The 15752-nt window shown below is 48.5% G+C and overlaps 1 protein-coding gene across 3 annotated transcripts in view; it reads left to right on the top strand.

Moving 5' to 3' along the window:
* Positions 1-15752, top strand: part of RGMA (repulsive guidance molecule BMP co-receptor a) — an 80287-nt gene that overhangs the window by 56665 nt on the left and 7870 nt on the right. The window contains exon 4 of one of the 3 annotated variants that reach the window (XM_060260153.1): positions 2663-3365. The exons of the other annotated variants lie outside the window; for them this stretch is intronic. Within the exon in view, the coding sequence (XP_060116136.1) occupies positions 2663-3340 (678 nt within the window). The 3' untranslated portion in view covers positions 3341-3365. Of the gene's footprint in view, positions 1-2662; positions 3366-15752 lie in introns of those variants that run through there. 3 annotated transcript variants of the gene reach the window in all.

Genomic DNA, 15752 nt, shown 5'->3' with positions numbered 1-15752 from the left:
CCAGATAAGAGAGCTATGGCTGACCCAAGGCCATTCCAGCAGCTGCAAGTGGAGGAGTGGGGAATCAAACCTGGTTCTCCCAAATAAGAGTCCGCACACTTAACCACCACACCAAACTGGCTCTGTGGTGGTGACCAGCGCCTTAGGAAGCTGTCCACATGTAGCCAATTAGGAGACACGTCTTTTCTTCCAAATTCATTTATTTACCTTACTTAGACCCCACTTTAATCCCTATTGGGAACCTAAAGCGGCTTACATGGGTCTCCTCATGTTTATTCTCAAAACAACCCTGTGAGGTGGGCTAGGTTGAGTGTATGTGACTGGCCCAAGGTCACCCAGCAAGCTTCCAGAGTAGGGGATTCGAACCTGGGTCTCGAGTACACCTTCCTGACTGACTACGGCAGGCGTGGCCAACCTTGCTTAATGAAAGAGCCATGTAGAATAAACGTTAGACGCTTGAGTGTCACAAGACATGAATGTCAGATGTATGAGAGGAGGGAGGGAGGGAGAGAAGGAAGGAAAATAGATGGGGGAGGAAGGAGAGACAAAGAGGTGGAAAGAAAGCAACTTTAACTTTAAATGCATTCCCCAAGCTGCCAGCTAGCTTGGCTTGGAGAAGCGATTTAAAGAAAGAAATATCTTCTCCAAGCCAACGAACAGGGCAGTGGGGGCTTTGAGAGCCACACAACATGTGTGAAAGAACCATATGTGGCTTCCGAGCCATAGTTTGGCCACCCCTGGACTGGGGCTACATCTGGGAAAGGCTTCAGTCTTTATTGTGTGGAATGGCAAAAATCTGCTTGCAAAAGGCAGCTGAAGCGGATTGAAATGGTGTTATTTTGCATGGAAGAGCAGGGCTTTTTTTTTATAGCAGGAGCTCCTTTGCATATTAGGCCACACACCCCTCATATAGCCAGTCCTCCAAGAGCTTACAGGGCACTTCTTACAGGGCCTGCTGTAAGCTCCAGGAGGATCGGCTACATCAGGGAGGTGTGGCCTAATATGCAAAGGAGCTCCTGCTACAAAAAAGGCTCTGTGAAGGTGCTGTGAGATCTCCGACTTGCTGTGAGAGCTCCGCATGGACGGGAGGCTCGCCAGAAAGCCCAGGGCTGCTATGATGAAGAAGGCAATACTTTTAAGCAAACCAAATGACAAATCTCATGAGAGGTCCCTGTAAATCTGTTGCAACTTGATGGCCTTTATTCCTCTCCTGCAAGATGAAAGTCAGGCAGTTCTCTACCATCCAGGGGCAGCGCTGGGGTTTTTGCCGCCCCACCCGCGGCCCCGTCTCTGCCCTTTTAAAGAGGGGGGAGGTGGAGCCACTTCTGCCATCAAGCAGAAACAGCCGATCTGCCTCCCTCCTCCAATTTAAATGGTCCCAGGTCCAGTCCCTGGAATCTCCAGCTAAAAGGATCAGTTAGGAGGTGAGATGAGAAGTCTCCAGCTGAAACTGTAAAGAGGTACTTCTGGACAATACTGACCTTGATGGATCGGTGGTCTCTGATTCCATATAAGATAGCTTCATACATTCAACCGCCTCCGTTTGTTATCAGGAAATAATTATTTGGTGCTTTAACACCAGGAGAGAGTGTGAGTGGAGTGTTGAGTTGCCAGAGGGACGGTGGCTCAGTGGTAGAGCATCTGCTTGGGAAGCAGAAGGTCCCAGGTTCAATCCCCGGCATCTCCAAAAAAGGGTCCAGGCAAATAGGTGTGAAAAACCTCAGCTTGAGACCCTGGAGAGCCGCTGCCAGTCTGAGAAGACAAGACTGACTTTGATGGACCAAGGGTCTGATTCAGTAGAAGGCAGCTTCATATGTTCATATGTTCAGACAGGAGTGTTGGGGGGCGGTGGGGGGAGCATCCCAGTGGGAAAATTAAAAGGGAAAGGCCTTGTCCACTTCTAGGAAGTTCTGACCATAGAGTTCCTGGCGATTACTAGAGCGACAAGAGTAGCTCTAGGAATTACCAGAAACTCTATGGTCCGAACTACCTGGAAGCGACAAGGGTAACTCTAGGAATTACCAGAAGCTCTATGGTCAGAACTTCCTGTGAATGGATAAGCCTCTATTTTTCTTTATAATTTTTCTTCCCAGGATGACTGTGCCCCCTCCTGTTTGCCCCAGTTTATGCCCAACAACCAGGGGAGCATTGGTGGGCAAGGACCACAATTACCAGGAGATCTCCCAACAGAATTGGACAAATTATGAGAGCCAGTTTGGTGTAGTGGTGAAGTGTGCGGACTCTTATCTGGGAGAACCGGGTTTGATTCCCCACTCCTCCACTTGCAGCTGCTGGAATGGCCTTGGGTTAGCCATAGCTCTCTTATCTGAGAGAACTGGGTTTGATTCCCCACTCCTCCACTTGCAGCTGCTGGAATGGCCTTGGGTTAGCCAGAGCTCTCGCAGAGCTGTCCTTGAAAGGGCAGCTTCTGGGAGAGCTCTCTCAGCCCCACACTCCTCACTAGGTACCTGTTGTGGGGGAAGAAGGAGATTGTAAGCCGCTCTGAGTCTCTGATTCAGAGAGAAGGGCAGGGTATAAATCTGCGGTGGTCTTCTTCTTCAAATGGGAATCCTAGTGGGTGTAGGTTGTCGTCTGCATTTGAGAACTCTCTTCAGTGCTATGCTGTCATTTTCACACTTTCCCCCCTCTGTTGTCTGTGCAGCTCACAATCATCTTCAAGAGTTTCCATGAATGCGTGGACCAAAAAGTCTACCAGGCAGAGATGGACGAGCTCCCAGCGGCATTCATTGACGGCTCCCAGAACGGTGGTGACAAGCACGGAGCCAACAGCCTGAAGATCACTGAGAAGGTATCGGGTCAACACGTTGAGATCCAGGCCAAGTACATCGGAACCACCATCGTGGTGAGGCAGGTTGGCCGCTACCTCACCTTTGCTGTGCGGATGCCTGAGGAAGTAGTCAACGCCGTGGAGGACAGAGACAACCAGGGCCTCTACCTCTGTCTGCGGGGCTGTCCACTCAATGAACAAATAGATGTTGAGGCCATCCGCTCCGCTGTGCAGGCCCCCGAAAGCCAGCCTCGCCCTAAAGGGCGGGCCTTCACTCACGACACGGCTACGGCCAAATGCCGAGAGAAGCTGCCCGTGGAGGACGTGTACTTCAAATCCTGCGTCTTTGACCTCTTGACCACGGGGGATGTCAACTTCACCCTTGCGGCCTACTACGCCTTCGAGGACGTCAAGATGCTCCATTCCAACAAAGACAAATTGCACTTGTACGGACAGCCCAGGAACGCGGCTCCCTCCCGGCGACCCGTTCCACTTTTGCTTCTCCTAGCCGTGCTGGGGTATTTGAGCCACTTCTCAGCCGTTTCCCTATAGGCCTTCACCTCGGTGGAGACAACCACAGACAAAATCGTAGTACTGATACAAGCTGAGCCATCTGGGAGCGAATGGTTGCGTCGCCTCTCTGAGCGAGTTGTGGACCTCCTTGCGGGACAGCATTTTTCTTCCGTTGTGAAGAGTTTCTGTACAAATCTGACTCACGTTTGCCGCCTCCTCCATCCCCTCAGTTCCTCCTATCGCTAAGACTTCTGGGAGGCCCCCGCGTTCCTTGCACCCCTTTTTCTGTGTTTCAGATGGTTGTGGTGATTGTGACTTTGCCATTTATGTAAGCCGGGCCATTGTCAGGGAGGCGAAGGTGGCGGCAACGGAAGGGGCCGGGGTTGCCGGAAAGGAGTGGCGGGATCACAACTGCACGGGAAGGCGACAAAAGACCAGTGGGAAAGGTCTTCTGAAGGTCTTCTCAGCACAGGCCACTCAGGGCCTCCCTCTCTGGGCTGTTAGAATATCTTTTTGTTGGATGTGCCCGTTGACTCTGGGGAGCAACGTCTGCACCCGATGAAATGCCTCACACATGCTCCTCCTCCTTGCATAAGTGGAGTGTGCCCCTTACATATTTGTAATAGCCGGGGGTGGAATTCTCGCCGGAGCTCCTTTGCATATTAGGCCACACGCCCCTACTGTAGCCAATCCTCCTGGAGCTTACAAGGTGCTTTTTTGTAAACTCTTGGAGGATTGGCTACATCAGGGAGGTGTGGCCTAATATGCAAAGGAGCTCCTGCTAGGATTCCCCCCCTGGTAATAGCTGCTGGTGCCCCACTCTCAACGTCTGCGCTCTCCCTTGCGCGGCTGCAGGCAGCTGCCTAGGCAAAGTTGGGTGTGGCGAGTATGTTGGGATCTGCCCTCTTCTCCCCTTTCCTGCCCTCCTGTCTTCGGTCCTGGAAAGATTGGGAGGGGGCGGGGGAGAGGAGATCCGGTTTGCTGGAATCTTTTTCTTCCTCCTCTAGCAAGGCATTTGCTCTTTGGGTAAGGAAAGGGTGTAACTGGGGTTGCTGGTATCTTCTGTGACCCACCTCCAGCCTGAGTGACAGTGGAAGAAAAAATAAAATCACTGCCAGCCTCATTGCTGGTTCATCACATCCGGGTACAACCCGGAAGTGACAATAGGTACCTCTAGGAATGTCTGGAAACTCTACAGTAAAACTACAATGTTTCTGGCAATTCTTAGAGCTACCCTTTATCACTTCCAGCTTGCACCTGGAAGTGATGTAGTGATGTCAGTGACATCACACACCCCGCCCCCAGGCCTCCCACTCATTGCCTGGCAAATCAGCAATAGGGAAGGGATCCGCTTTCCAGCACAGCAGATTTGGGCCCAGTCCAAATGGAGCACTCTCCCTATCCCTGCTCCATTTTCTGTCCTCTGCTTCTAACCCCCACCTCTCACACTCATTCCAGTACTCTCAGGATACACAAGGCCAGTATTCCAGTGGCATATGCTACTTCTTTTAACGTTGATCTTGCACAGCAACTAGAGGTGGAGAGTTTTCTTCCTGGGGGGTTCTTAACGGAAACATGACAAGGGCTCCAAACCTTATACCTCCCTTCCTCCAATTTTTGTGTGTGTGCGCTTTGGAGAACTTCTTTACTCAGAGTAATTAAATGGTTGGATCCACTGCCTGTGTTCCCTATGTGTTTTGCCCCCTCTAGTGGTCGATTTGATGTTACATCGCAGTTGCACCCCCGGTATGAAAACCTGCAGTTTAAATTTGCAGGGAGATACGCCAGCCATAAAATAACATTGAATTGACCGCTAGAGGAAACAAAACACGTGCAGGACAGGAAAAAAAACTACAATGAAGCAACAGGCAAGGAAAATTAGAAGGGAGAATAGCCCTTTGGCGTACAAACCAGAGCTGGGCAGGGTAGTGGTATACTGTGGTTTACAATGTTTTCAAATTTGTTACGCGGGATTACCCCTAAGTGCTGCTATCTGATTTGTTTTCCTTTATCTCTGTGTTCCACCTCTCCATATATTTCCCAGTCCCGGTTGACTGAGTCTAAGCAGTCAAGGAATGGCATCTTTGAGGAATGAGGCACCAACCCATAATACTCACCGAGTCCAACCCCCAGCAGCCCAGCTTCTGTTTTCTGTTTTCCATTTTCTCCCACAGCATCTCCACTGCACCATTCAAACACAATTTCATAGCCCTTGGGTGTAAATTATTATGTCTGTAATATAGAGAAAGACCTCCTGAAGGTCTTACGTGACTGTACAGATGAAGAGGTGTAAGTTTTGTTTCAAATGGTTAAAGACAATATGTGTTTACTACTTTACTTCCTCTCCCCCCCCCCTTTGGTTGATTTGCCAGTGACCCGTTTGTCCCCCCTTTTCTATGGATTTGGCGTTTCTTTGGACAGAGAGCATGAAACAGGGGTGGCTCAACCGAGTTTGCAAACTTGGGTTTGCTCGGGGTCAGAATGGGAGGTTGGGGGTTGACAGGTTTGTAGAGGAGTGGATCGGAGTTCCCGGTCCCTGGAAAACCATCAACTGCAAAAGGAGATCTAGTTGAGAACTATCAGCCACCTTGAAATTAGTCATTCTTGTACAAACGCAGTCCAGCTAATGCTATTCTTTTCGCCAGCCTAACCTTTGAATGCTTACTAGAAGCAGAAGTGGTCTTTCTTTCTCCTGTCCTTCAGCCAGCACGTAAAGGATGGTTGTGTGGTGATCTGGAAACACGTTGCTGATCCCCAGACAACTTTTCTTACCCAATTACGGTTGCCGGCAGGGGTGGAATTCTAGCAGGAGTTCCTTTGCATATTAGGTCACACCCCCAATGTAGCCAATCCTCCAAGAGCTTACAAAAAAAGAGCCTTGTAAGCTCTAGGAGGATTGGCTACATCGCGGGGTGTGGCCTAATATGCAAAGGAAATCCTGCTAGAATTCCACCCCTGGGTGCTGGAGAAATTTCTTGAAATTTTGGGGGTGGAATCTGGGGAAGACAGGGTCTGTGGAGGGCAAGGACCTCACTGGGTATAATGCCATATAGCCCACCCTCCAAAGCCATTGTTTCATTCAGAACTGATTTACATCATCAGTTGCAAATCCAGAGCCCCACATGGTGGTTGGGAGCCCTACCCACAATCCTGTGCAAGCCTTTTTTTTTTTTGTAGCAGACACTCCTTTGCATATTAGGCTGCACCCCTTAATGTAGCCCATTATCCTGCAGTTTACAGCAGGCCCTGTACAAAGAGCCCTCTAAGCTCTGGGAGGATTGGCTACATCAGAGGTGTGTGGCCTCATATGCAAAGGAGTTCCTGCTACAAAAAGAAGCCCTGATCCTGTGCAAAGCCCGTAAAGGATACACTCCTTGTTGATGGCCGCGTAGCTGCACTGTCTGCATCCAGTGCAATACAGCAATGGATCAATAGGTCCCCTTTTCAGATAGTATCCTTGGGCTCCAACTGCACATTATGTTTACGGTGGTGTGCAATCCAGCCAAAAGGGGGAATCTTTTGTTTTTAATCTCATTCCCGCCAACTCCTTTAAAGACAGAGTTTAAAAACAGAGTTCACACGTCCATCAATGCTGAGACTGGAATAGTAAGACTTTTTTGAAAATGAACTTCCGTCTAGGCTTTCAACAAAACTAAATGTGCAAATGCAGATATAGTTTATCCACATTGAGACGTGCCGCAGAAGTTCTGAAATTACGACGGGGGGAACTAAGAGAATCACCTGACATGAACATAACCACCTCCGTGTCTGTGCCCCATTTTTATTCACAAAAAAAAGACAGGTCTCCTACCTAGAGAAATGGCTTCCATTTCCGGAGAAATAACAAACCTTTTCATTGTTGGGCCAGTCTAGACCAGGGGTGGCCAAACTGTGGCTCTTTCACATATATTGTGTGGCTCTTGAAGCCCCCGCAGTCCTGTCGGCTGGCTTGGAGAAGGCATGTCTCTTTAAATCACTGTAAAGTTAAAGTTGCTTTCTTTCCACTTCTCTCTCCCTCCCCTCTCCCCATCTTCCTTCCTCTCTCCCTCCCTCCTTCCTTCCTTGCAGCTCTCAAACATCTGATGTTCATGTCTTGTGGCTCTCAGACATCTGGCATTTATTCTATGTTGTTCTTCCATTAAGCAAGTTTGGCCACCCCTGGTCTAGACAATCGCATCCCTCATTCAACATTTTAGCCCACTTCTGATTTGGTAATTATTATTCATAGATTATAAACTGGTTGTAGATTTTAATTATAATTAAAAAAAAAAAGACAGGCAAATCTTAACTCTCCCTTTGGCTGTATTCCTACAAAAGCTGCCCTAGTGGATGGGTTCAAACCTGAGGTGAGTCTCCAAGTCCTCCTGGAACTTGAAACATGAATAATTGTCTACCACAGGAATTGGTTCTTTTAAAAAAGATGAAATAATGTGTGTGGCTGGGTCATCTCAATAGATCCCATTTTTTTTAGGATCTGCAGCTGTTGGGATATCCCTGTTTTAATGCTCAAAGAATCGAGAAAGCACTTTATTTTGTAACGTTATGGCTTACCGGTAAAGCAGACCCTATGAAGACCCAACAAATTAGAACAAATAAAGGGCGGGGTGTTTGTCCCCTAAGCCATCCCACCTTCCTTCCACATTTTGTGTGCGCGTAGAACTTTTGTGGGGTGTTAACTGTACATACTGTAAATTATTTATTGATGAAAAATTCAAGTAAAATTTTTTTTCCCTTCTTCTCAGCACTCTGGATGCGTCTGCTTTTTGGGGCATGAAATCTTTAACACATACCGTGAACCAGTTTGTATGTGTGTGCGTGCGCATGAAACCCTTCCCACACATATCCACACAACTGACTTTTCCTTTGGAGACCAGGGGGTCAGTTCATAGAAAAAGAGATGCTGGAGCTCATTTGCATAACTCCTTTGCATATGCCACACACACACCCTGACATCACCAGAAGGTGGACTAAATTCTATCAGCTCAGCATCTAACTTCAAATGCTTCTCGAATTAGAATTGTCATAATTAAACCTCACTCCCATCATACTTTTTAAATGACTTTCTTCTATGTGGCCACAGTGGCATGAGGAAGATTTCCATCTCTCTGCTGTATAGGTTTGGGTTATTTCCCCATTTTTTGTGGGGGGGAAATATTAGAAAGTTTGTCAAATCTTAGAGTTCAGAAAAATTCTCCCAGGGAGGTTGAACAATGGAGCCCAGATGAAAAGATATTGCATTTATATCCTGCATCCTATACTCTGAATCTGAGTCTCAGAGTGGTCACAATCTCCTTTACCTCCCCCCCCACACACACACACACACACAACAGACACCCTGTGAGGTGTGTGGGGCTGAGAGAGCTCTCCTAGAAGCTGCCCTTTCAAGGGCAATTCCTATAAGAGCTACGGCTGACCCAAGGCCATTCCAGCGGCTTCAAGTGGAGGAGTGGGGAATCAAACCCAGCTCTCACAGATGAGAGTCCACACACTTAACCACTACACCAAACTGGTGTATTTTTTTTGGAAGGGGGGGGGCGGTGGTAAGAAAGAAAGAGCATAATAAAATTGAGAGGTTCTGGAGCTCTGCTCCTGTGAGCTCCTGCCCCAAATGAGGCCTGCATGTAACAAAGGAAACCTTGGCTCTTGGAAGCTTGTACCTTGAACACCTTGTGGGCTTTTCCAGTGCTAGTGGACTAGATGGACCATTGTTCTGATCCAGCACAATTGCGTTCTTCTTACAGGACTTGACTCTAGCTTTTCTGCTGCAGACCCAGCACGGCTAACCCTCCGAAACTCTCTCCCCCTCCCTCCCCTCCTGGTGCTCCTGCCTGCCTGGGCCCCTCTCTGCAAAGGCCGCTTGCTCTCCCCCGTGCCAAGTCAGCAATGGCTGAATCAGTGTTTCCATTATAAAACCCCGTCTCTTTGGGGAACACGTCCCAGCTGTGAAATTTCACTCTTGCTTGCAAGACGAGAGCAGCCTGGCTGCGGAAAAAAAATCTTGTTTCGTTTGGGGCTCTCTCCCATGCATGGGGGGTGGGAGAGAGCAGTCTTGCGCTGCCAGGAAAATGTGTTTTGTTCTCTCCCCATCGGTAGACCCCGAGAGGAGGAAAACGACCCCAAAAACATCAGAGTTGGTGGCCGGAGTTCAGACAGGATGCTGCAGGCTGGATCTCTCTTGCTTTGAACATAAGGTTAACAGAACCAGAGATGAAGAAGAGCTCATGGGTCACCAAGGTACAAAACCCCAAAAAAGCATCCTACCGGGGAACAAATAGAGCATAATAGTTTGCATAAAGGTACATAACATTCATTCACAAAACTGTAGGAAACGTACAATATGATAAACACAAGCCCCAGTCATTTCCAACTCTGGGGTGACGTTGCTTTCACATTTTTATGGCAGACTTTTGTTAGGGGCCGGTTTGCCATTGCCTTCCCCAGTCATCTACACTTTCCCCCCAGCAAGCTGGGGACTCATTTGACCGACCTCGGAAGGATGGAAAGCTGAGTCAACCTTGAGCTGGCTACCTGAACCCAGCTTCTGCCGGGATCGAACTCAGGTCGTGAACAGAGCTTAGGTCTGCAATACTGCAGGTTTAACACTCTGCACCATGGGGCTCATATTGAACATCTGAAGCTGCCTTATACTGAATCAGACCCTGGGTCCATCCAAGTCAGTATTGTCTACTCACACTGGCAGCAGCTCTCCAGGGTCTCAAGCTGAGGTTTTTCATGCCTACTTGCTTGGACCCTTTTTAGTTGGAAATGCCAGGGATTGAACCTGGAACCTCCTGCTTACCAAGCAGATGCTCTGCCACTGAGCCACCGTCCCTCCCCTTGTACATACATGTACAATAGGATAAATAAGAAAGCATTCTCTCTAAAACTTTACTCAAAGACTGTAAAGTCTGCCAAAAGGGGTTCTCGGGTGTGCAGAAGTATGTCTAACGATCTGGTGAAATTGAACTTCTGGCTCCAGTTTGAAAAACACCACATATAAGGCAGGATCTCACAGGTAACACTTCTCTGCTGCTCCACTCCCCTCCCCACCAAAAAATGTGTATACACAGAGAGAGACACACACACACTTTTTATATGCTGCACCATGGAAGACTTTAGTTGATGATTTGTCAGTTTATGGTGGCGGGAAGTGGCGTCAAGTTGCCCCCAACCTACGGCAATTCTGTGGCGATTTCAAGCTATTCAGAGGTGGTCTGCAGCTGCTGATTCCTCAGTGGTCTCCTAACTGAGTACTAACCAGGAAAAGTCTTAGCTTCCGAGACCTGAGGAAACCAGGCCAGGTATCACATTAAAAAAGGTAAAGGTTGTCCCCTGTGCAAGCACCAGTCGTTTCCGACTCTGGGGTGACGTTGCTTTCATGACATTTCCATGGCAGACTTTTTACACTGTGGTTTGCCGTTGCCTTCCCCAGTCCTCTACACTTCCCCCCCAGCAAGCTGGGGACTCATTTTACCAACCTTGGAAGGATGGAAGGCTGAGTCAACCTTGAGCCAGCTATCTGAACCCAGCTTCCGCCGGGATCAAACTCAGGTCGTGAGCAGAGAGCTCGGACTGCAGTACTGCAGCTTTACCACTCTGCGGCACTTCATTTATACCCTACTTTACTTCCTCAGTGGGGACTTAAAGGGGCTTTCATGTATTCTCCCCTGCTCCATTTTGTTCTTACAAGATCCCTATAGAAACGTTTAAATATGGCACATTTTTAAAAGACCATTTAGAGAAAATTATTTTCCTGTGGGGTAGTTAGGCTGGGAGTGTGAAACTGGCCCAAGGTCACCCAGAGGGCTTCCGTGGCAGAGAGGGGATTTGTAAGAACATCAGAGAAGCCATATTGGATCAGGCCAATGGCCCATCCAGTCCAACACTCTGTGTCACACAGTGGACAAAACCCAGGGGCCATCAGTAGGTCCAGAAGGGGACCAGAACTCCAAAAGCCCTCCCACTGTTGCCCCCCCCCCCAAACACCAAGATAGAGCATCATGGCCACAAATATAAGGACATAAGAGAAGCCATATTAGATCATGCCACTGGCCCATCCAGTCCAACACTGTGTCACATAAGAACATAAGAGAAGCCCTGTTGGATCAGGCCAGTGGCCCATCCAGTCCAACACTCTGTGTCACATAAGAACATAAGAGAAGCCATGTTGGATCAGGCCAGTGGCCCATCCAGTTCAACACTCTGGGTCACATAAGAACATAAGAGAAGCCCTGTTGGATCAGGCCAGTGGCCCATCCAGTCCAACACTCTGTGTCACACAGTGGTCCAAAAAAACCAGGTGCCATCAGGAGGTCCACCAGCAGAGCCAGGACTCCAGGAGCCCCCCCCCCCCACGGTTGCACCCCCAAGCACTAAATAGACAGCATTACTGCTCCAGACATAAGAAAGGAGACGCCATGTTGGATCAGGCCAGTGGCCCATCCAGTCCAACACTCTGTGTCACACAGTGGTCCAAAAAAAACCAGGTGCCATCAGGAGGTCCACCAGCAGAGCCAGGACTCCAGGAGCCCCCCCCCCACGGTTGCACCCCCAAGCACTAAATAGACAGCATTACTGCTCCAGACATAAGAAAGGAGACGCCATGTTGGATCAGGCCAATGGCCCTTCCAGTCCAACACTCTGTGTCACACAGTGGCCAAAAACCAGGGGCCATCAGGAGGTCCACCAAAAGGGCCAGAACTCCAGAAGCCCTCCCACTGTTGCCCCCAAGCACCAAGAATGCAGAGCATTACTGCCCCAGACATGAGAACATAGGAGATGCCGTGTTGGATCAGGCCAATGGCCCATCCAGTCCAACTCTCTGTGTCACACAGTGGCCCAAATCCAGGTGCCGTCAGGAGGTCCCAGACAGGTTCCATCTCTACTTTGTGGCTAAAAGCCACTGATGGACCTCTGCTCCATTTGACCCTGGATCTCCCATATCATATCATATTCTGACTCCAATCACTTCTCCCTGTTGGATTTGATACACACTTCTGCTATTTCCAAATGATGTGTTGTGTGAAATAATCAGAAATTCAAAGCATCCATTCTATGTCAGCAACCTTCAAGGCCCTTTAAGGCCAGAAATCGGCATACCCATGGGACCATCTCTACCTGTATGTGCACTCCAGGCCAGCAGTGCCTGCCAGTTCCCAGCCTGAGGGACATCTGCCTGGCTTCAAGCAGAGCCAGGGCCTTCTCAGTTGTGGAAGGATGGCTCAGAACTAGGGTTACCAGATGTCCTCTTTTTGTGTGTGTGTTCATCCTCTTTTTGGCTCTTTTTTTAAAAAAAAAAACCTGATGAAATGTCCTCTTCTTTTAGGGTTGGGAGGTTAGAAATATTCTTAGTAGGAATTATCATCGCTTAAATGAGGGGTGGCCAGACGGTGACTTGGAAGCCACATGTGGCTTTTTCACACATATTGTGTGGCTCTTGAAGCCCCCAGCACCCTCTCAGCTGGTTTGGAGAAGGCATTTAAAGTTAAAGTTGCTTTCTTTCTGTTTCTCCCTCCCTCCTTCCTCCCCCATCTATTTCCTTCCTTCCTTCCTTCCTTCCTTCCTTCCTTCCTTCCTTCCTTCCTTCCTTCCTTCCTTCCTTCCTTCCTTCCTTCCTTCCTTCCTTCCTTCCTTCCTTCCATCCTTCCTTCTTTCCTTCCTTCCAACATCTGACGTCCATGTCTTGTAGTTCTCACACATCTGATGTTTATTCCATGTGGCTCTTTCGTTAAGCGAGTTTGGACACCCTTGGCTTAAATAGCAGGGGGTATTCAAAATGAGATCTGTCACAATGATCACTTGTTTGAAGTAGTCGGGAAATATGTCCTTTCTTCCTGGTATTTTTGTATTTGTGTGCACGTGTGTGTGTGTGTACCTGGAAGTCATGGCAACTTCTGGTGACTGACCTCTACTGGAGGATATTCAGAGAGCTGGCTGAATAAAGCCTGCCTCTGCGTCTTCTGCGACTTCTGGTATTGCCAGGGTCGATCCCGCTTAGCTACCGAGATCTGATGAGATGGGGCTTGCCTGAGCGATACAGGTCAGGGCTAATATGTCCTTTTTTCAAACGAGGGTAAACCTCTGAGAACAGGAACTCATGCAGGTATGCGACAGACAGCCTTCTTAGAGAGAGGCCATTCATGCTCTGCTGAATACGAAGCTCCTCCTCCAATATGAACATATGAAGCTGCCTTCTACTGAATCAGACCCTCAGTCCATCAAAGTCAGTATTGTCTTCTCAGACTGGCAGCGGCTCTCCAGGGTCTCAAGCTAAGGTTTTTCACACCTATTTGCCTGGACCCTTTTTTGGAGATGCCAGGGATTGAACCTGGGACCTTCTGCTTACCAAGCACATGCTCTACCACTGAGCCACCGTCCCTCCCCTAATGATAGGATATGTACCCTGCAAATATCAGATGCTTGTGTTGCATAGGTCTGTGTTACAAACAGATTAAGCGTCGTAACATGAGTGTGAGTTTCTAAACAATTACAAAATGGAAGATTCTATGAATTTAATACAAAACAGTTGGGACCCATAAATATTCCGTTGTTCACAAATTCACAGCTGTGTCACCCTATTCCTCCTGGCCAGCTTCCAGCGTGGTTGAAGCAATTACCCACCCCCAGACCAGTTTCCACATCTAAAAAGGCATCTGGCAACTTCGGGACCAGTGGCTGCAAACGGCGGCTCTCCCAACTAGAGACCCCTCTTGTAAGGCTATTAAGGGGTAAAAGTGATGTTTTTTTGTAGAAGATACAAGAATTTTGACAATCCCTTGGACTACAAGGAGATCCAATCAGTCAGTCCTAAAGGAAATCAACCCAGACTGTTCCCTGGAAGGTCAGATGCTGAAGCTGAAACTCAAATACTTTGGCCCCCAAATGAGAAGGGAGCACTCACTGGAGAAGATCCTGATGCTGGGAAAGACAGGGGGCAAAAGAAGAAGCGGAAGGCGAAAGAGGAGATGGCTGGACAGCATTACTGATGCAACTAACATGAATTGAGGATGGTGGAAGACAGGCGGGCCTGGCATGACTTTGTCCATGGGGTCACAAAGAATCAGACTTGACTGTGTGACTGAACAAGTAAATGCAGGGACGAGGCTCGAACTCCAGATCTGAGAGGATTCTGAAGTCCAGAGTTTAACTGATATGAGGAAAGTTTTGAGTCCCGCGGCACTTTTAAAACCAACACGTTTAATTCTGGGCGCAAGCTTTTCTGTGCGGCATGCACGGACATTAAAGCTTATCAGAATTAAACTTTGCCGGTCTTAAAGATGCCACTGGATTTAAACGTTCTTTTGCTTCAGAATTTCATTTCATTTTATTCGATTTATATCCCGCCCTCCCCACCGAGGCGGCTCAGAATCAAAATGGCTACCCACCTGATATTACCGGGGGGGAGGGGGGGGACTCTTTGAAAGTCTCTGAGAATCTCACATTTACATTACAGGGATCAGTAGAACCGGGTCTCCTTCTAGACCGTTTTTTCCATTACCTCTCCCCCACCCCTTCCCCCTCCCTCCCTCCCTATCCATTTTGTAAAAATAATACTGAGCAAATCGTGTTTTAAAAGGACTCTGCCATTAGAACAGACAGAGAGCCAGTGCTGTGTAGGGAGTCAGCTGCCGGATTAGGATCTGGCAGGGCTTTTTTTTTTGGTAGAAAAAGTCCAGCAGGAGCTCATTTGCCTATTAGGCCACACCTCCTGGTGTCATTGTTGTTTCACACAGAGCTTTTTTTGTAGAATCTGCCTAGCAGGGGCTCATTTGCATATCAGGCCACACCCCTGACATCGTTTCACAGGGTTTTGTGGAAAATGCCTAGCAGGGACTCATGATGGCCATACCCCCTATGTCATCGTTTCACACAGGGCTTTTTTGTGGGAAATGCCTAACAGGGACTCATTTGCGTATTAGGGCACACCCCTGACACCAAGCCAATCGGAACTGCATTACTGCTCAAAAAAAAAAGCCCTGGGATGTGGAAGAGCTGGGTTCGAATCCCCACCCTTCCCTGGAAGCTGGCCCGCTGACCTTGGGCCTTGCCCTGCACTCTCAGCCTAACCTGTTTCGTGGGGTTGTTGTGAGGGTAAAATAGAAAGATCGTCGGAAGCCACTTTGGTTCCGTACTGGAAAGAAAAGTGATGTCTAAATGAAGTAGATAAATATTACCCCAAGTCCTTGCACAAACAAAGGTGTGGGGGGGGAGGGGGAGATAGGGTACATCCAAGTTTTTTTTTTAACCCTTGCATTCACTTGCTGTGATATAACTTCGCCACCACGCATCTCCAATGAATCTTCCAGTGGATTTGTATACATTGTGGGGTGCTGGTGTTTTCTTCAAGGGCTAAGAAGGAGACGATCAGGCCACAGTTCCAAGCAGGGTTCCTTCCAAGCTGAGCTAGTGTGAACTAGCTCACAGCTGTTTAGCCTCTGGCTCACACATTTTT

Source organism: Heteronotia binoei, chromosome 19 (genome assembly GCF_032191835.1).
Source record: "Heteronotia binoei isolate CCM8104 ecotype False Entrance Well chromosome 19, APGP_CSIRO_Hbin_v1, whole genome shotgun sequence".
Lineage (NCBI taxonomy): Eukaryota > Metazoa > Chordata > Lepidosauria > Squamata > Gekkonidae > Heteronotia > Heteronotia binoei.
This window is presented reverse-complemented; position numbering and strand designations above follow the sequence as displayed.